General features: G+C 37.9%; 1 protein-coding gene across 1 annotated transcript in view; it reads left to right on the top strand.

Moving 5' to 3' along the window:
* Positions 1-18,064, top strand: part of RAPGEF6 (Rap guanine nucleotide exchange factor 6) — a 682,053-nt gene extending 663,989 nt beyond the window's left edge. Inside the window, exons 24-29 of the mRNA XM_042781366.1 lie at positions 521-712; positions 3,820-3,954; positions 11,257-11,485; positions 13,442-13,944; positions 16,893-17,210; positions 18,039-18,064. Of these exons, the coding sequence (XP_042637300.1) occupies positions 521-712; positions 3,820-3,954; positions 11,257-11,485; positions 13,442-13,944; positions 16,893-17,210; positions 18,039-18,064 (1,403 nt within the window). The remainder of the gene's footprint in view (positions 1-520; positions 713-3,819; positions 3,955-11,256; positions 11,486-13,441; positions 13,945-16,892; positions 17,211-18,038) is intronic.
* Positions 18,065-22,104: the final 4,040 nt, after the last annotated feature.

Genomic DNA, 22,104 nt, shown 5'->3' with positions numbered 1-22,104 from the left:
GGATTATCTTCTGTGTCTCTGTTAATTGGTTTCCCTTTTCTTTGTTGAAGAAGGTCTGTGCAGTCTTTCTGCCTAGTCCGCCATCTTGCCAGAACCTCTAGAATCTTAGATTTTTATTGTGAGACTAGTGGTAAGTCATCTAAAGGTTTGTGCGGGGCATATGGAGAAGATAAATTATCATATTTTCCTTTGGGAAGCATCACTGTGCTGCTTTATGGCGAACAGTTTGAAAAGAGGATTGCTACATGTGGGTACTGATTCAGTAGTATAGACAAGAGGACATTAACTTGGCCTTTAGGGTGATGGTGGAGATGAAGATAATTAATAGATTCAAGAATTACTTAGAAAGTAAAATTATTCTATAAAAATTTTAAAGGTAACATTTATAATACTTAAATTCCTTTCAAGAAAATTATTTTTGTATCAAAATAGATGGTTTAAAAGCAAACATTTATTGTCAGTGGTAATAACTTCTCCAAGAAAAAGTGCAAAATCACTTACTTCTTACTCTTTCTGTTAGTGACCAAGAATGTCAGTGAGAAAAAATCAGCCAAATCATCAGAAATGTCTCCAGTGCCTATGAGGTCAGCTGCCCAAACAGCGAAAGCCCACCTGCATCAGCCCCACAGAGTAAGCCAAGTGCTTCAGGTGCCAGCTGTTAATTTGTACCCCATCAGGAAGAAGGGCCAAACAAAAGACCATGTTACATTGAGTGAGTATGCATAATTAGTATTAAGTTCCTTGAATTGAAATTTCCAGGGGGATTGGATTGAAAAATAATTATAAATGTAAATGCTCAGGAGAATTAGCTATTGTCGTTTGTGTAATGTAATCATCACTTCATACATCAGAGTGTTTCATTTTGTCTGTAGATATTTGATGGCAGCATACGATTGTTAAATGCTGACATTGGAATTCTTCTAATGCTGAAATCTTTTTAATTATGCCAACAGAAAGCTTGCAGAGATGCATCTTGGCTTGCTACATTTAGAAGCTTGAAAGAGGCTTTGTCAAATATCTAATGTGAACGCAGTCTATGAAAACAATGAGCATGAAGATGTTTATTCTAAAAATGACTGTGTTAGTTTTTCTTTAATGAGCACATCTGAAAATTTTCATTAATGATCACTTCTGAAAACCTAGTTAGGCATTAAAAAAAAAAAAAAGTTAACTGACATCAAGTCGATTCCAACTCATAGTGACCCCCCTTTGAATTTCTAAGGCAGTAAGTCTTTACAGAAGTAGATTGCCCAGTCTTCCTTCCTCAGAGTGGCTGGTGGGTTTGAACCACCAGCTTTCTGATTAGCAATCAGTTGCCTTAGGTGCTATACTACCAGAGCTCCTTCATGTAAAATACATATTTCTCAGCGTACTTTTTTCCCCCACTATGCCATGAGGATATTATCCAAATTTCTTTGCTTTAATAGTATCATAGTTTCAGTTTTTCATATTGGATGCTAGGTTAGATTTCATTCCCAGCATTAGTATTTACTCCATGCATTATAGGAGCATCATGGCACAGGGCCAAAGACATTTGACTACTAACCAGAACGTTGGCTGTTCAAACCCATCAGCCATTCCGTGGACAAAGTATATATTCAATAGAACTTTGTGAGTTTAATTTGATTTTCTTTTGAGATGCAAAACTGAATAAGAAGTATGCCCCTCTGCCAGATCTTCAGGCTCATGATATAGACACACAAACATAACTTCAGTATAATGTGTTTGTTGTTGTACTGAGGTATATACAGAACATAGAACAAAAGAGAAGGAAGTTTTAGCTGAGCTAGAGGTGAAGTGTGGCTTTAGAGAAGGCTTTCTGGAGATAACATCTAAGCATAATCTTACAGACTGATTAGGAAGGAGGTTATTAGGCAAGTTTAAAAAAAAAAAAAAAAACCCACTGCCATTGAGTCAATTCCAACTCATAGCAACCCCCATTGGGTTTCTGAGGTGGTAAATCTTTCCGGAAGTAGATTACCCAATCTTGCTTCCGCAGAGTGACTGGTGGGTTTGAACCACCAACTTTCTGATTAGCAGTCAGATGCCTTAGGCACTGTGCTACCAGAGCTCCTTACTAGGCAAGTAGACCCTGGCAGATGCTTGGCTGCTAACCAAAAGGTTAGAAGTTCAAGTCTTCCCAGAGGCACCTCAAAAGAAAGGCCTGGTGCTGCACTTATATAAAATCAGCCACTGAAAACCCTATAGAGCGCACTTCTACTCTGATACACGTGGGGTTACCATGAGTCAGAATCAACTCAGTGGCATCTGGCAATTAGGCAGAAGGTCCAAAGAAGTTTCTTTAGGCACAGGAAACAGCAAGGTGTCTGCAAATAGCTATAGGCAGTTTGCTATCATCTCTGCATACAAAGCTACACAGAGGCAATAATGATAGTTAACACTTGCTGAATGCTGGGGCTTATGCTCTTTACATACTTTATGAATTCATTTAATGTTCATAATAATCTTACAAGTTAGGGGGCATTTTACCCTCATCTGTAAGGAAGCAGACAGACTAAGTAACTTAAGACACCACCAGTAAGAAGTAGAACTGTTATTTGACTCCAGGGAGGCTCCAAAGCCCATTCTTTTAACCACTATACTGCACAGCCTCTCGGGATGAAGAGCAGTGAAGAGTATAGGTATGCCAGAATTAGAATGCACCATGCTGAAGGAAAGTTGTCAATGGGAAACAAGATTTGAGCAAGGAAAGGTTAGAGCTGGGGTGGAAAGCTAATGTAACAGTTAATCAGAGGGTTCAGGGCCTGGACTAGTTCAGTGGCTGTTGAAATGAAGAGGGAATTGGAAGCAAAATTGCCAAAATTGATCAATTATTTGCTGGTAGGAGAGAAAGGAAGAACCCAGATTTGTTTTTTTATTTGTGTATCATCCCTTGAGGGGCAATGTAACTTGGTTGAAGTAGCTTTCTTCATCTCTCTTATTTTAAAATATCTGCTATTTATATAATAAATATATTTAAATGGCATTTCATTAAGGGGTAGTGTGAGTGCATTGTGGTTTAAACTTTTTCATTGTCAAGCTGCTTGTTAATATGCCGAATCCTCATTGAAGTGGTGCTTACTTTACTGGTCAAGAGCAATGTCAGAAGTTCTTTGACATTTCTTAGAGAAGACATAAGTGAAAATGTCAGTATATTGAAACTTGCTAAAGCTTTGTCCTACCTCTCAGGGCCAGCTATTGGACAGGGGATTCAATAGGACTTCGAACAAATGTTTCCAGTGGGCTCCATACTATTTTTCTATAAATTCATGATTCTTTTTGTTGTTTACTCTCTCCTGTAGTGTGAATTTAGTGCTCTTGAAAAGGGCTGGACTGACAGCCCTGCAGCCTCTTCTGTATACCCACAGAACAGATGCAGCACAGGTAGTGACAGTGCTAACATTCCACGCTGCCCCGACTACATGCCTCGCCCTGACTTGGAGAGGCCACCTCTAGATGGGAGAGAAGAGTTTGAATCCATGTCTTCTCTATTCTGACTTCAAACAAGCGTGTCAATTGTGGGAGGTGGGGCACTGTACTCAGACTGCTGAATTGATTTCCCTTATGCCATAAAACAACCAACAACAACAAACTGTTATAATCGGGTTTGTGCTGACTGGCTGATTTGATTAAATAACCTAGAGGTGATAATCTCTATATGCCATTACCTAGTCATTTAGTCCCCTTTTGTCATTGACACATTTTAATTTACTGCACTAGCCATTGTACATCATAGCTTTAGTTGTGTAGTAATTTAAGCAACTGTGGACATCTTCATTGCAAAATAATCATTGTTTACTCCTTTGGTTTTATTTTTAGGTACAAATTTACCTCAGAAAGTTTTAGGAACAACTGAAGAAATAAGTGTTAAGAAACATATAGAAGACACCATTTCTGTGGCATCATCCTTACATTCTAGTCCTCCTGCTTCTCCTCAAGGTTCCCATCGCAAAGGTAAGGCAGAGCAGTTCAAGCTGTTTATGTTCTCCCAAACACTTTGTAGCACATATTTTGCTTTTCAATCTATAGCAGTAATGGAAAACATTAAGATAAATGTAACCCCTAAAACTTACATTTTAATAAACTTTTATGTTTTAAATTGAATTACAGGCAGTCTCTGGGTTATGAATATCCAACTTACATACAACCTGTAGTTAGGAACCCACTCCCATAAAGTCAATTGTATTAAAAATTCAAGGTGCATACAATGGTTTGTAATAACAAATGAACACTACTTTGTGATGCATATCAAAACATTATTATCATATTACTGTGTTGTTATGTTAAAGATGTTTTAGTGTTCCTGGAAGTGTTTCTTTAATGTTTTTTATGCATAGAAAGGTACATTGTATACTCTATACTAAGACAAATGTTTCACTAAGTGACATTAGATACAAATGGTACCTAACTATTCCGACCTATGTACAAATTCAGCTTGAAGACAGAGTTGGGAACAGAACTTGTTTATAATCCAGGGACTGCCTGTATTCAAATGTGTTCCAGATATTATGCATTATGTAGCAAGGTTTCTGATACTCAAAGTATAGTCCTTAACTTCTTTGACAGAGGACAAGCATAGATAAGAGTGAAGCAAGATTCACACTTAGTTTGTTCTGTGCAGATTCTTGACATTATTATCATTAAAATTTCCAATATTTAAATATTTTTAGGGAGGTTTGCAACTAAGAATTTCTCGAAGAAATTGTTTTTAACCAACTATAAGGTTTAGGGGAAAAAACATTTAGCTTGATCATTTTCTTACTTAAATAATGTAATATTACCGTTTTGCTCATCTCTGGTGGCATATTGCCTAAGGCATTTGACTGCTAACCAGGAGGCTGGCAATTCAAACCCACCAGCCACTCCTCAAAGAAAGGTTGGGCAATCTACTTCATAGTGATACCGCCTCAGAAACCCAAGGAGAGGTCTCTGTGAGTTGGGTCTGACTCAGTGGCGCTTTGTTTGTTTGTTTTTGGACTTAAAATAATCTATACCCTTTGGATTTTTATATTTGCGCTTATACTGGACCTCTTGAGGTGAAAAATCTGAATTCTCTCTTGTTCACTTATGTATTATTTTCATAGTGCAAATTGAAGCTCCTTGACTAGGCTGAGTAATTTGCATGTAGATGTGGATGTTGCATGTCATTTCATGGTAGCTGCACATGTGTAGCATTCTCAGTGGAGTGCATGTTTCTTACATTGGCCCCTCCATACACTCTGTATACCCTGGGGCCAAGTCCCCTTAGTCCTGTATCTTCTTTATAGATGCAAAAGAATTGCATCTTTGAATAACAACACAAGATAGTACATGGTCGGAGGAAAGACAAGTTTATGAATTCCAGCAGGAGGGAGAAGCTTTCAGAGCTTGCCTCAGCTCCTGTGTTGTAAATTTCATCTTACCCTTGAGGGTTCATTCTTATTTTTGCTACCTGTTTGGTACAGTGACATCAGACCTGAGTGTGAATCCTTGCTCTGTCCCTCAATGGCTATGTAAGCAGCTTTTTTTTTAAAAGGCCAAGTTTCCTGTCAGATGGGGGAAAAGACTACTTATTTAGGGGCCTCATGTAAGATTATATGAGATTGGTATTTCTAAAGCCTGATACCTACTAAAATGTTTACTAAATTAAGAGTACCTCTTTCTCTAATGCCCTGCTCAGGATGACATGCTTTAATAATGTAGTAGTACCACCATTTGAATTGATTAGTCACCTACCGTTTCCTCACTTTGCACAGCTAAAACTGGCTAGACTTTGCACTCTGGTTCTACTAAGAAAAGCTTCATAAAAATCAAATAGAACATGTAAATAGTATAAAGATAGTTCTTGACTTAAGATGGGGTTCTGTCCCAATGACTCTGTTGTAAGTATATGGCAATATTTCGCATAGAAATCATAACATAGTACACGTGGGAGTGAACATCTGAGAATGACAACATCAGCAGATTACACACTGCAACACTGTAAGTAGTACATACTACTAACAATAAAATGTACACAAAAAAAAAACCAGTTTGTCATAAGTGAGCTTCCTTGTAACTTAAAGACATTGTAAGTCAGGAACTATCCATATATGATAGGTGTTGTAGCTCATATACAATTTTGTGTGACACGGAGACCTGTTTCCTTGCCTTACCTGGTTGTATGATCCTATCCACAGTGCCTTGTGTCAGATTTCAGGGAGCGAGACTAGGAACAATGCTTCCAGTCAGGCAGATGGTACAAAAGTACTTTGTTCATATGCTCTTCCATAACATCTTTTTTGTACCCTCCACCTCTTTTGGGAACTGTTACAGATAATTGTCTAACCTGGTTGGATCTGAACCAGTATTTTCTACCAGAATATGACTTGTGGGGAAGAGGTCTAGGGACAGGAATTCCCCTCTGCTGTCATGTCCAACAGAAAATCCATTCTCACCACTGGAATAAGGAAGTCTTCTCTCTGTAGCATCTTTCAGTGTGTGGCCGACAGTCGACCATGGGGTTTGTAGATCTAGGAACTTGTCACATAGTTAGGTTTAGAATCCTTAGAAACGTGAAGAAATTTTTCTCTTGAAAACTGTTTCTAGTTGTCCTTACATACATTCTGTCAGACCTCAACAAAATACTGTATTTCTTTTTGTTTCCATTGATAAGTTTTTGCTAGTAATCTGTGATTGAAAAAAAATGTCATCATTATACTAAAGGTATGTCATTAGGGTCTATTCCAAGTTCTTGTTAAACTTTGAACTGGTTCTTTGTTTCCCAACAATTTTAAAAAAATAAATAATAATAATAATAAGCCTATCTTCATGTTTTCACAAGGAAAATTTAGACAAGCCAAAGTTTTAAAAGTGAGAAGTCAAGGCTTAAGTTTTATCTTCCCCAACGCATACAGAAGGCAACCTCCCCACCTTAAGAGCTACAAAAGGATCAGAAATTATGCTTTATAAACATATCTATTACATGTGCTCTATTTATTCATCCTAATTGGTTTTTACTAAGCTTTTTCTTAGTAAAATCTGCCTGAAAATTCTAGATTGTCACGGTTACTTTTGAAAAATGATTCTGGCATATGATACTCCTGTTATATTTTTCCTTATGATTTTACCAGTTTTGCTTACTTTTAAAACTTTTTTTTAAGTTTGTTTTTATCCAGGTGAATTGTCCTGTGTTCTGTCTTGCAGTGACTGATGTGTTTATGCCATATCGTAGATTGTGCATTAAAACATATATTGCTAGGTATCAATTTTTTAGATATTGTTAAGATGTTAGAATTTTTTAATAGTGTAATGTTATATAAACCAGGCTAATTGTGATTAATTGGAAAGAATTAATTGACCATGTCAGGGTTTTTGCATCTCTCCCTCCAGTTGGCAGCATCCTATCTGATCACAGCATCCTGCTGCACCTCTCAGGGTCCTCCTCATCCCCTCCCAGTGAGTCCAGCACCACCATCAGTGGCCAGAGCTGCCCCGGAATAGGTGGGGTTTACTTGCAAAAGAAAATTCTTCAGATTACCAGGAGCACAGCCAAAAGAACAGACAGGACCGAGAAGGCCACTGAGGAGACTAGAGGCAGGACAAGTTGTGAGAACACAGCCAGGAAAAGAATGACATCCCCGTTTAGAAGATTTAGGGAAAGAACTCTTTCAAGGGAGAGACTAGCCAACAGCAAAAAAGAGGACGCAGATCACCATCAAGCTACAGAAAGCTGTGAGAAAGTAAAGGATGTTGGAAGCAACATCAAAGATGAGAAAGGGAGTGGCATCTTCGATTCAAATAGCCGAGGCAACAGTAACACTTTAAACTGCTTCAGTACGCGATTCAAGTCTAAAAGGAGGAAGACACTGTGACAAATTCCTTATTTAATTTTAGTGTTAAATTTGTTTTCAATTATTAATGTAAATGTAGCTTATAAATTAAGTCATTTGTAAAACAAAGTTTAGGCAGACAACTTAGTAAAATATTATTTATGAGCATTTTATGATCACTGTTGTTACAGGTCCTGTAGCAGCAAAGTAATACTGATTTAAAGTGCCTTATTTGTATGTTATTTTGCTACTGTATTGAGTTAGTAAACTTTATACTCTTGTCTTCTTGTAGTTGGTTTTATTTCTTACTGGTAGCAGCTGGGTCTGTGAGTGAACTAAGTAGAGAAGACTTGTTAGAAACCAGTGTTTACTTGCACCATAAGACCCCTAATAATGGTCTGGTCAAAATCATTGCCTCAGAGATTTGTATGACTGTCCTATTACTTCAGCTGCTTTACAAGCTAAAGGAAAAAGAAGTGTTTGAGAGGCAAGAAACTGCATCTTGTCGACATACACTTTTTATATCTACTTTTCACATATCTCTGATGGGAGAGGAAGAGAGAGTCAATATAGTAAGTTCACAGACATCTGGGTAAGTTATTTTAAAATGCAATCAGTCACCCAAATCACAATAAAAAATTTTTTAAAAAATACGGTAGGTGTGGCCCACCCAGACATTGTAAATTTGAATGGCCAGAAACAGGCCTAGGAAGAATTATTTTAATAAACTTTCCAGGTGATTCTTAAAATTGATTTATATTTGATAAATATTTATCTATCAGAATATAGGGATGAACTTATTTTTAAAACAGTGAAGCAAGTCTGTTAGTCCTTAGGATAAAAGAACTAAGATTTTTCTTTTGAGGAAGAATATTTTTTTATTTTCCTTTTTTAAAAAAAACTTATTTACCATGTTCATTTTCTTGGGCCTCTTAAAAATTGACTGTTCAGTTTCTTAAAGGCACTGAGAAACAGCCGTGAGCCTAAGGTGAGAAAATTGGAAATAGGAGTCAGGAGGCTGGCTTGGCTCAGCTTGGCTTGTTCCTTGCCCCAAAAGCTAAGTGCACATCACATGTTCTCTGAGCCTTAATTTTTCTCTTTCACACCATTAATGAAACTACTTAATAAGGTTATTGTTTAGCATTTGTTTCTTAGAGGTACATGTGAGTAAACTCTTAAGATCCTTAAAGCAGGAAGGACCTTGGGTCTTAGGTTGTTGTCTTCCTCAGTTTACGTGTGAAGAAGCTGTTAGTCGTTGTTGGTTGCCATTTCCAGCTCACAGCAAACACTGCCCAGAAGGAAACCCTGCCCAGTCCAGCACCATCCTCACAACCGCTGTTCCATTTCAGCCTGTTATTGTAGCCAGTTATCAGCCCATCTTATTAAAGGTCTTCCTCTTTTTTGTTGGCCTCAGGCATGATGTCCTTCTCCAAGGACTGGGCCCTTCTAATAACATGTCCAAAGTATATGAGACAAAGCCTCACCATCCTCCCTTCTAAAGAGCATTCTGGTTGTGTTTCTTACAAGACAGATTTCTTTGTTCCTTTGTCAGTCCATGGTATATTCAGTTTTCTTCACCAGCACCAAAACTGAAATGCATCAGTTTTTCATTCTTCCTAATTCATTGTCCAGCTTTCGCATGCATATGTGGCTATTGAAAATACCATGGCTTGGCTCAGGCGTATCTTAGTCCTCGAGGGGACTTCTTTGCTTTTTAACCCTTTAAAGTGGTCTTTTGCAGTAGATTTGCCCAATGCAATACATTGGTTGATTTCTTGACTGCTCCTTCAGTGAGGATTAATTGAAAATCCAAGTAAAATTAAATCCTTGACAACTTCAATATGTTGTTTCATTTATTATGAGGTTGCTTACCGGTCTAGCTGTGAGGATTTTTGTTTTCTTTATGTCAAGGTGCCATCTGTAATAAAGGTTGTAGATTTGATCTTCACTAGTAAGTGTTTCAAGTCCTCTCCACTTGCAACAAGCAAGGCTGTGTGTTTCATCCGAAGAAGCTGAAGTCCTGAAAATCCCAGTAGCGTACCAAAGCCTGTGATTCTTAGTGAGATTACTGGGATTTGATCGAAAGTCATGTACAGGCAGTCCTTGAGTACAAATTCCAGTCCTAATTGTGTCTTTAAGTCGAATTTGTATGTTAGTGGGAACAGTTAGGTACGGTTCATGTCTAACTTCAGTTAGTCAGATGTTTGTCCTAGTATATACTGTATCTTCCTATGCATAAAAAAAAATTAAAGAAACACTTCCAGGTACACTAAAACATCTTTAACCTACAAATACAATAGTAATAAAGTTTTTGATGTATGTTGCAAAGTACTTGTTTGTTATTATGAACTGTGTACCTCGAATTTTTAATATGATAGACTTCATTGGGGTTGGTTCGTACCTATGGGTTGTATGTTAGTCAGACATTCAAACATTCGTAACCTGGGACTTCCTGTACCTACCATTCTCTTCTGTCAACAAGAAGATATTATTTGCTTTTCTCTGAGACCTAATCCCTTGTGAGGAGTACTGGGACATTTTATTTTACACAAAAGAACTTTGGTTTCTTTTCAGATTATCGAAATAGGCAATTATGTACATTTAACTCATGCTGCAGATTTGTTTTCAGATGCTTCTACCTCATTCCGTCCCCATGTCTTCATTCCAAAGAATACAAAAGAGAATCTCTAGTTGTCTTTCATGCAGTAAGTCATAGAACAGTTTTAAACAAGTAGATGCTGGGTTTTTCCTAACACATTCTTATGTATCTGTCAATTCAGCTGTTTAATGTGATATTCTTTGAAGTTCATGAAGAAAAAGACTAGATACAATAAATACTAAATCCAAATTTAAAATGATTTGTTTAAAAAATACTAAAATAATGACTTTCAGCTTGGAGTAGGACTTCTTTAGGCAACAGAAGCAGACTATCTGGGGGAGGTATATATATGTAGTTTGAAAAAACAAAAGTGTTAATTCTTTCCCTTGAGTCCTGACTCCCTCCCCCCACCTCTACCTCAAGGGGGTGTTTTGGACTCTCGGGTCAGGGCATGAAATTTTTATGTTTATCAAAGGAGAGGCAATGGGGTTAAAAAAGGTTGAGAAATGAAAATGTTGACTTTTTAAAATTTTACAATATATTTAATCTTTCTTTTTTTAGTAAATAGTAGCTTAGCTATGTCAGAGCCTAGGGCAGATACACCTTTGGACTAGTTTTTTTTTAGTAATGCTGGATATTGACTTTCAGTTTCTTGAATTTGGAGTTGGATTGCTGTGGGTGAATGGATATGTCTGAAAATGTGTGTTTAAAAGAAAAAATGGCCACCACTACATCTGCAGAAATAGAAACTGAGATTGTCCCTCATTTGTCTTTTGTTCTTTTTCTGTTTTTCTTTGCCCTCTCCCTGACCCTACCCCCACCCATTTCCTTGCTCTGTAGGTTGATTGATGTTCTTCTCTCATCCAGGTTATACTTTGATGCCATCAGCTAAATCTGACAACTTGTCTGACTCCAGTCATAGTGAGATTTCGTCACGGTCCAGCATCGTGAGCAATTGTTCTGTTGACTCCATGTCTGCAGCTCTGCAGGATGAGCGCTGTTCCTCCCAGGCTCTGGCAGTCCCTGAATCTACTGGGACATTGGAAAGGACAGAACACCCCTCAGGGACAGGAGACCACAGCCAGCTTGGTCCTGGGTAAACTTCCTTGCTGATGTTCCTATCCGAAAACCCAACCCAATTGGCCATTGCAAGCAGTGCTCTACAATTTGACTTGAGACCCCCCCCATGAGGTAGTTGGAAGGAAATCCTCAAAAGAATATGAGGACCAAGTATATATTTTCTATACTGAGTATACAGATAAGTACTATTTTCAAAGATGTATGGATATTCATTTTTAAAGTATTACTGAATTCTGAGTAGTTTTCTATTATTACATATCTTTTAGATTTTAAAAAAAAAGACACACTCAATGCTGTCGAGTTGTTTTCTGATTCATAGCAACCCCTCCTTGGGTTTCTGAGGCGATATCTCTACAGAAGTAGATTGCCCAGTCTTCCTTCTGAGGAGTCAATAAGAACTATTAATTTGGGGGAGGTGATTCTTGAGCTTCTGGCTGTTAGGTCAGAGGTTGCTCAAAAAGGTTTCAAAAAAAAAAAAAAAAAATCACTGCCGTCAAGTGGGATTCGACTCATAGCGACCCCTCCAGAGGAATGGAAAGTACCCTGAGTGCTGTGCACATTGTAGATGGGCTGGGAGAATAGGGCTGGGTCCTTAGTCTCTGAAAAGATGATCTGGGGAGTAAGAAGCAGCAGCTAGCAGAAATGAATTATATACAAAAATGTTAACTCTAAATTTCTATTTACAATCAAGCAATGGAAATGTTTGAGAAAGTTAACTGAAAGCTGCTAAATATTAAATCCATATATTTTCATATGAAAAAATTAAGGCATAGTTAAGTATTGTCATCCTTTTTATAAAGATTTCTAAACAATAATTTTCTTTCTTAGGGATTTGCAAAATTTGTATAAAATTTGATAGGAAAAATATTTTTAGGCTCTGTAGATCATGTGAGCTCCATCACAACTGCTCAGCTGTGCCATTGTTGCACCAAAGCAGCCATAGACAGTGTATCAACAATGGATGTGGCTTTTTATTTACAAAAGTAGGCCATGACCAAATTCAGCCTGCAAGTCATAGTCACCTGACCCCTACTGTGTACTATAAATGAAGTATTCTTGAACTTTCTGTATAAATGGCCAGATAGTAAATTTTTGGCTTTGCATGCTGTATTTGGTCTCTGTCTCAAATTCCTCGTTTTTTGTTTTGTTTAAACCTTTATAAAATAAAAATAAATTCTTTATTCCAGACCTTGAAAAAACAGGCTGTTGGTTGAATTTGACCCTTAAGCCTTTGTTTAGGGGTCTCTGCTACTAACGATAAGATTCATTTATAGGTAATTAAAGGAAGATGGCATTTACTAGGCACTGTACTCGGCTCAAGGAGCTCTGGTCACACAGTGGTTAATGCATTCAGCTGCTAACCAAAAGGTCAGTGGTTTTAACCCACCAGCCGCTCTGTGGAGGAAAGATGTAGCAGTCTGCTTCCATAAAGATTTACAGCCTTGGAAAACCTTTGTAGCAGTTCTGCTCAGCCTTACATTGTTGCTGTGAGTCAGAATCACCTCGATGGCAATGGGTTTGGGGGTCTTGGTACTCAGTTCACCTCAGAGGTACGTAGAAAAATAAAACATGGTTCCTGTATATGGGGATTCTTAATTCTGTATGTGTGGGGACCAATATTCTTTTATATTGACTTTCCAATAACAAAAATACATACTTAATTTTATTAATCTCAGACTTTATCTTTGCCTTTTAATTTAAAATCAGTTCAAAAAAAGTTCTGTGGAAACCTTGCTAAGCATATGAGCACCTTCAGAGGATATTTATAGCTGAGTATTAACATTAATGCTAATAAAGAATTTAGTGATTAATTCTGGTGTCATCATTTTTACAGGGTTATTCTAGCATGACCACTTACTGGAATACAGACACAGTAGCTTCTTGTGAGCAGTAGTTCTTGCAGTGTAGAGAAGAAAGTTTTTCCAGATAAGCCAGTAAGTAACTTTTGATTATATATTTTCTCCAATTTTAGGTGGACACTCTCGAAGCCATCTCTAATCAAGAGTTTAGCTGTCTCATCTTCTGTAAGCAATGAAGAGATTTCTCATGAGCATATCATTATAGAAGCAGCCGACAGTGGTCGTGGAAGTTGGACTTCCTGTTCAAGCAGCTCCCATGACAATTTCCAAAACCTTCCAAACCCAAAAAGCTGGGATTTTTTGAATTCCTATCGACATACCCATTTGGATGGCCCCATTGCTGAAGTTGAACCCATTGACTGTGAGCCCTACTCCTGTCCTAAAGGCTGTTCTAGAACTTGTGTTCATTGTAAAGGAAACCTGGAGACTAATCAATTAAGACAGAGTTGGGCCTCCTCCAGTTCTCTTTCCGACACATATGAGCTGAATTATGGGACAGTTAAACGGAGAGTGTTAGAAAACACCCCAGCTGAGTCATCTGAAGGCGTGGACACCAAGGATGGCACTGATTCAATTTATAAAACTGTCACTTCAAGTACAAAAAAGGGCTTAATTGGTAAGTTGTGTGTCCTTTGTCATATCTGTGGCATTTAGAGATAAAGTGCTTATTTAGAGAGTAAGTAATGAAGAGATGGCATTGGGATATTTTGTCCCAGAATTTTATTCTTGCATAAATCCCTTCTCTCACTCTTTTACTCCACCTTCTCATTCCTCCCTCCACAGACAAATTATTTCCAAAAGCTTTGCATTTTCTCAAAGGGCTTGAGGTACATACTCAAGCCTATTAAAATGGAAGGGATGGGGGGACTAATGAGGGTATTTAACTAGAGAAACAGGTTTATTTGCTTTAATTTGTTTTTGAGATTTTTGGTTCAGTTGAGGAAATATCATTGCATTATTACGCTATAGTAATAAAAGGATTATTCTCTTTGTCATCTCAGAAATTACTCGGACAACAATTGCTGTTCCTATGTGGTAGAAATACTCAATCTGATACAACATTTAGGTAGTAAAAATAGGAGTGAATGTGATAAAGAAATTTCAGAACTTTTTAATGTACCTTCCTAGTGCACATTCCAGGTGTGCCAGCTCCAGTTTGCAGATGCCTTTCTAGTCATGCACATGGTGCATTCTTTCTTTAGCTATCAGGTGCTTTTTTTTATATAATTCCTTTCCTAAATGACATAAATAACTGATTGTAATAGCACTTACTTTTCTCTTTATGTGGAAAGAGTGCTTTTCATCAATATTTTCATAATTCTTAAGTCTGTAGAATGTTAATCATATTGCATTTATTACTATAGGAAAGGAAAATACATTGATTATACAGTTACTTGTCAAATTGCAATACAGATTGAGTTTTTAGCTTGTTCACTTTTTCCAAGGGTTTTTCATTAAAATCTTTTAGGTAGCCACTATAGGTATATATAAGGAGCTCTGGTGGCATAGTGGTTAAGGCATTTGGCTACTAACCAGAAGGTTGGTGGTTTAAACCCACCAGCTGCTCTGTGGGAGGAAGGTGAGGTAGTCTACTTCTGTAAAGATTTACAGCCTTGGAAACCAATGGGGTTCCCTATGAGTAGGAATCAACTTGATGGCAGTGGCTTTGGTTTTTGTTTGTAGGTATATATAAGCATGTGTGTGCATTGATATGAAACCTAGCTCTTGTCCACTTAGGAAAACACATAGTTTCTCATTTCTTTGATTTTTGGGTGAGTCTGGGCAAAGCACTTACATTCTGTATTCTTGTCTTCTTCCCTTGTCAAGCCAGTCCACTAGCTAATCACTCCCCTCCCCCTCTTCAAATGGGAATGGAAATCCTTTTTGGCCTTGTTATGACATGTGATTCTACTGATAAAGTTGTAGAAATTTTCACAGGAACAAATCTAATCCTCTAAAAGTAGATAATAGAATTGATTTAATTTACCTTTTTTAGTATATTCTGCTTTTATATAGATAATGTTTGTGTTTTAAAAGTCACTTGCATCATCAATATATTCAGAGACATTTGTCCTGTGGGTCGGTCTTAATTTCATGGAGTTTTCCTCTTTATCTAAGCTATCTTTGTTGCTTATTGAAGTGTTGCTTTACTCCCAGGGTTTGCAAACTTAAGAGAAAGATTTAAAGTCACCATAATTTTTTTTTATTATTGTGATTTGGGAGCAAATTCACTTTCCATACAGCAGTTCACATACACTTTGTCTCATGACATTGACCACAGTTCACCACAATGCAACAGCTCCCCTCCCACTTCCTCCCGATAGTTACCTCCATGTACTCCTGCCCCCTGAACTGTTTCCCTATACATAAACAGCCCTTCTTTGTCCCATGATTGTTCTCTCCGAGGAGTGTATCTATCTACCTCAGGTAAATGTTCAACTCATATGCCTGTCTTTTGTTTGGCTGGAAACCACAGGTGTGGGTTCAATTCCAGACCTGAAGGGCAGCTAGGGCCCATAGTCTCACTGGTTCCACAGTCTCTGTCAGACCAGCAAACCTGGTCCCCCCACCCCTTTTTTTCCCCCAAATGATTTTGAGTTTTGTCCACATTGTTCTCCCTCTCTATCCAGGATCTCCTACATAGGTCCCCCTCTGAGTGGTTGACAGTGGTAGCCAGGCACCATCCAGTTCTTCTGGTCTCATAGTCGTATAGGCTGCAGATCGCATGGTGTACCAGTCGCTAGGACTAATTATTTCCATGAATCTTTGGTTTTCTTCATTCTTCTTTACTCTGTATGAGGAGAGACCCATCATTGCACCTAGATGGCTGCTTACAAGCTTTTAAGATCCCAGTCGCTACTCACCAAAGTAGGAGGTGGAACAATGTTTTGTAAAGTCACCATTATTTTTTAATGTCCATTGACAATCAGGGAAACTTCATTAAAGATGAATTTCCTAAAATAGTCGTTTTTTTCTTCTTCTCTTAGTCACAAACCAGAAGTTAGCGGTAAGGTCTTTGAAGGATTAGTTCCTCTGTCCCAGGAAAGTTAGTCATTTATGTGCCAGGACTGAGCAGTCTTGTCTGCCCAGGAGAACCAGAAAATAAATGGTGGTTCACATCTCAGAGAGTGAAACAGCCCTTAAACGATGCCTCAAATGTCATTTTTGTGAAAACCCTCCCAGTCAGCAGTGTGTGTGAGCTCTTACATGTTTCTGACTCAGTCATCTTTGGACTGGTGTTACTTGGGAAACCTATCAAACTTTTGGGATAAACTTTTTTATGAACTACAGAAGGAAGCTTGTCATCAGTATCATCTCCTTCAGCTCTCATTCTGTTTCATGTTTCTAAAACTACATGTAGTCTATCAATATGTACTTTAATAACAGATTTAAATATTAAGTTAATTAAGCTTTAAAAAATGTTTTGAATCTGCTGTCATTGTACTCAAATTTTGTTTGTTTTTAAGTTCTATTTTGTCATTGTAATAAGTTTCAGTGTTTTGACGTTGTTCTGTTTGTTTTTTATTTTTCATTAACATTTCCATTGCTTATTTTTCATGCCAGTGTACTGTGTCACCTCACCCAAGAAGGATGATAGGTATAGGGAGCCACCTCCCACTCCTCCAGGATACATGGGGATTTCTTTAGCGGATCTAAAGGAAGGACCCCACCCGCACCTCAAACCTCCAGATTATAGTGTGGCAGTGCAGAGGTCAAAGATGATGCATAACAACCTCCCTAGACTGCCACCAGCTTCTCTCAGTAGCAGCCCTGTGGCCTGTGCTCCATCGACGATTGTAACTCCGCCTCAGAGGCGTAATTTGCAGCCATCCCATCCGAAACTACTAGCAGATGTGACTGATGCAGATAGTGAAGCAGATGGTATGTTGACAGAGTACCTTAATGGCTCTTAAGTGAATTCCTGGTATGTTCTGGTAATCAGAAATGTTTTCTTCAAATGCCTTAGAAATCTTTTTGAAATCTTTTTTAAAAATAAGAAATCCCTAAAAATGATGCTGTGTTTTTCAAATGGAGAGGCCGAGCTGCTTATTTTTGTATACTTCTGGCTCAAATGGAATATTCTTGTCTGTGATAGAATAGCAGCTCAGACTTTTGGGACCACTTTGGGAGGGGGCATTGGCCTTAGTGGTGTTGTGTTTTATATTAATTCATGGAAACATGAAACAGCAAGTATCAAAATGTGAAATAATCTGAAACAATGCTTTTGGTGTAGTTCCTCACATTAGCAGAATTCTTGACTATTTCACCTGTGTCAGTCATTTGAAAAAGGGTGGCGGTTCAAACCTACCAGCCACTCCTCAGAAGAAAGGTTGGGCAATCTACTTCCGTAGAGATACTGCCTCAGAAACCCAAGGAGGGGTTGCTGTGAGTCAGATCGACTCAACTGCAGTAAGTTTGGTGTGTTTTTTTGTTTATTAAAAAAAAAAAAAGTTTTATCCTTGTAAACAAAGCAATAATGAAGTGATTAGAACCAGTTAAGAAACTCCAGTTTATTGCCAGTCTACAGTGTGATCAGAAGACATCAGTGTCTTTACAATAAAATCCAGGCATTGATATAGCATATTTGAAAGGATTTCTTTGTTGAAATTGACTAAGTTTCTAAACTGACGTAATCTAGACAAGTAGATTATCAGGTGATATTCATTAGCATGTTGATCTACCAGTTAATTATTTTTTAATTATTTTCAGAAGATGAACAGGTTTCAGCAGTCTAACCATTGGATGACCCGTTTGAAGATCACTGAAAGTCATTGAGGAAAGGACAGCACCACCTGTGCTTCTGCAGGCCAGTGCTGACGAAAGCTCACTGCTGCTCCTAAACCCACCCGCATCTATTGCTTGTACTTTGAGCAGTGAGACGGACCTGACTGAGTCATGCTTCCTTCTCATCTAATCTCTGCAGATGCATAGCCTTTCCTCAGCTATTGATGCTGTGCTAGGAGATCTGTCTCCACCTTGCACACCAGACCTGCCTTGGGACCACATTGGAACAGATGCCAATTCAGAGTCATCCAGATGCATATCACTATAGCTTTTCTGCCAACAATTTATTTTAAGCTATTATTATTTCTGTGCCATAGCTTGGGCTAATGGTCAAATTCAAAATGTCTGCCAATACCAAGGATATTCTTGGGTGTCCGAAAAGTAACTTCCTGTTTGAATGTTTATGGTGGTGTTTCTGTTTGGGAGCTCTGGTTAGCAGATGTGCATGTTTGAAGCCATCAGATTGTCCCTGGGCTGACCGAGCAGACGCCATCTTTACAGAGAGGTTTTGCTGTCACTTGGGTTGCACCAGTGCAATATAGGGTCTCAGTGTGAGTGGAGCAGGAAGCCTTTTGAGGTTAAGGTGTGAAGAAGGAAAGTGCTGCCATCTCCTGGTCACCATTTAGAAGGCCAAATGAAGCCAACCTTTTCTTGTCAGTCCTTTGAGAAAGGGGGGTCGGATTGGGATGGGTAGGAACTCTTGATTTCCAAAGAATGAAATTTTGATGTTAAAAGACATATTTACAGATTCTTCTTTGAAGTGAAAATCATGCTACTTCTAATTGTAACCAGAAGTATAAATCCAGCAAACAGAGAGTGGGTTCTAGAGAGTTTTCTTTCTGTTCTGTAGAAACCCAGAACAAAATTTTTATGACTCAAGTATAGGGTTCTTTTTTTAAAGGCAGTATAATCACAGTGGGGGTGGGGATCATGAAGGTGAATTTGGTTTGGGGCAGGATTCTACATCATACCAGTCCCATATCTCACAGCACCAGGCTGTGCCCATCTTAATAAATCCTGCAGCACTCCCAGCTGCCCCTGGTAAAGTTTTCAACCTACAAAGGTATGTAATTGGTGGAAAGTTTTGTGAGAGAAAGAGGAAGCTAGCATTACCGAAATGATTATCTCTTGTTTTCTCAGGTTATCCCTTGAGGAGGACATACTGTAACAGCCTATTCAGTGTGCATCTCTTAATTTAAGTATTTAATTAAAATTTCAGCGATTGTTTCCTAGATGAGCTAGATTTTTCACATTTTTAAAAATTAAAGATGGTTTTTATATCTTAAGTTTAAAGAGTTTTAGTTGTTTTTTTAGTGTAAAGCTAAGTGAAGTTTCAGTAAACTTCTGTTACTACCAAAAAAAAAAAAAAGCCAAAGCCTCTGGGTAATATGCCCTACCCAGATCAACTCAGAGCCAAAATAGGTTTCCTTCTGAAAGGTTGTCTGCATGTGACCATACAGTAAGGTTTAGTTGGTTCATGGCTTCCTTTTCAGAAGTTAGTTCTCTTTTTTTCCTAGCATTGTCCTGAAGTACAATGGTGTCTCCTTTATATCCCTACGTGTCCCCTTCATTTTTAAATCATAAATCAATTCAGAGTGTTAAATGGTAGATAGTAGTTAATCTTTTCCGTTTAAATGATTGTCTGTTCATTTTAAGAAAAATAACATGTCTGAGAAGTCCTCCTGGAAAAAATGAAAACATTAATCTGAAATTTAAGCCTTAGAAATTAACCCAGGTATTAGAATGAGGCTAGCTTTCTTAGTCCATTAAAACAAACTATCATGGACCGTAAATCCTGATTTGAGTCACACTCTAGTGACTTGGCCTATAACCAGTGTTCCTCTGATCACAAAGCTATGTCTTTTGGCTGAAAGTAAAACTTCTTTTCTTTCACTGATTTATATGTACTGTTTTCATGTCCATAGCAAAACAAAGAAAGTGAAAGATATTTTTGCTATAACCACCTTTTTTAATCACTTTTGGGTATTCTCGCCATTTTATATCCATTACCCCAGGAAAACAGGCTGTTTGCACAGTATCTGTTTATTTATCAGGTCTTTCAAACCATTTGGAAGCCTTACTCATCTTTGTCCTTATGGTGTGATAATATCTTGCACAGAGAGTTGAGGCCTATGGTTTTGAACTTGCACCTTGTAGCTGCCTTTGTTTTGTCTAGTTTTAACTGTGTTTGAATCAGCTGATCACATTGATCAGAAACTAAAGCCAAATGCTTTGTAGTTTGATATATATGTATCCCTTTAAAAATAGCGATGTTTTGATTTTTGTATTATTTGAATTAAGGGGACAGAGAAGCCCAGACCTATATTTGCTCCCACTCCAAATTCCTTGTTTGTTTTTGTTTTTGTTTTTTAAACTTGTAACTTTCCTGCAGAGATTAGTGCTTTCTCATCTCACCACAACTCTGAAAGCTGCCAGGACTATTGAAGCTGTAAACCCTCAGTGTATACTTCTGGCAAGTAATAAATTTCAACAAAATAGTCTCATTTTAATGAAAGATTGGATAATTAGTAAATCCAATACATACTTCCATAAAAAGTTGTTGTAAGTAATAGATTCTGATTTCCTCCAAATGACTGTTTTCAACATGTTACTTAACTGGAGAGAAAAAACCCTTTAATGGTGTTTCATGAGGGAGATAACTCACATCACTGTCATCTGCATCACCTGCTTGAAATATCAGTCAGGCTGCAAGGGTGGCAGCCAGTCATGAATCTTTCCGAGAACAAGCCCGATTTTCACAATGTAATCTCACCCCTACAAAACAAAAGGGGGGAGAACATTTCCTATATATTTATAACAATGCTTGTTACTCTGATACAATTTTAAGTTTTCAAAATTATGTTGTTAAAGTAGATATGTCCCTTTAGCATTACCTTAAAGGTTAGGAAAAAGGGAGAAGTCTGCAGAAAAGTGTCAGTACATTTTCGTGTTTAAACTTGAACCCCCATTCATCTTTAGTTTTTGTTGTTTTTTAAAGGCTTCTTTATTTTTGATACACAGAATGCAGTTGATTTTTTTAAAATCAAAAAGTGAGCTTATCAGCAAAAGACAAAAAACAAACTGCACAGTTGTAATAATTAAATAGTAAATATACTGCACAATTCAGTGATTGTAAAATATCCTGTAACAAGCAATGTTTGTCTCCTATTTTTTGATACCTCTTAAACTTATGTCTTTTAGAAAGACAGTGCCTCTGTATGCTTTTTGTATTTTTACTGAGTGTAAATATTTGTTATATTTTTGGTTAAGAGAATGTAAAAGTACCATTTATTATTATCATATCTACTAATACATTGGTGGAATCAATAAAGAATCTACATTAAGTATATTTGCACTTTATTGTGAGTGTATGGGGGAAAATGGAACAATTACACTGGTCATCCATGAAGACCAATCTGGGACCCGTGTCAGTTTTAAAGGCTTTTTTTAAACAGTCTTCAGAGAAATTGTTGTTATTAGGTGCCGTTAAGTCAGCTCCAATTCATAGCAAACCCAAGTACAGAACAAGATATTACCCAGCCTTGCACCATCCTCACAATAGTCACTATGTTTGAGTCCATTATTGCAGCCACTGTCAGTCAGTCCATCTCGTTGAGGGTCATCCCCCTTTTTTTTGCTGACCCTCTACATTGCCTCATGCCCAAAGCAGCAGGGCAGGAAAGCAGGAGAAAGGGGATTAAAAGGCCCAGGAACCTGGACAGAGAATCAGTCACCCACAGGGACCCAGGTAAAGGTGGTACGAGAGGTTTCCAAAGGGAGACAAACTTGTCTGTCGGTTTTTCCTACCGTAGTGATGTGTTGATGTGAAAACGAGCCTGAGCCGCTGGTGTTTCAAACCCAGCGGGATGCACATGGTGCACAGGTATCAGCCCAGCTTACAGACTGAGACAGACTAGGAAGAAGGAAGAGGCCATCCACTTCTCAAAGAATTGGCCAGGGAAAACCTTATGAATAGCAAAGAAACACTGTT

This window comes from Orycteropus afer, unplaced genomic scaffold, assembly GCF_000298275.1.
Source record: "Orycteropus afer afer isolate SDZICR_OR568_19922 unplaced genomic scaffold, OryAfe1.0 scaffold00112, whole genome shotgun sequence".
NCBI classification, from domain to species: domain Eukaryota; kingdom Metazoa; phylum Chordata; class Mammalia; order Tubulidentata; family Orycteropodidae; genus Orycteropus; species Orycteropus afer.
Note: the sequence above shows the minus strand (reverse complement) of the source record. Positions and strands in the feature narration are given on the sequence as shown.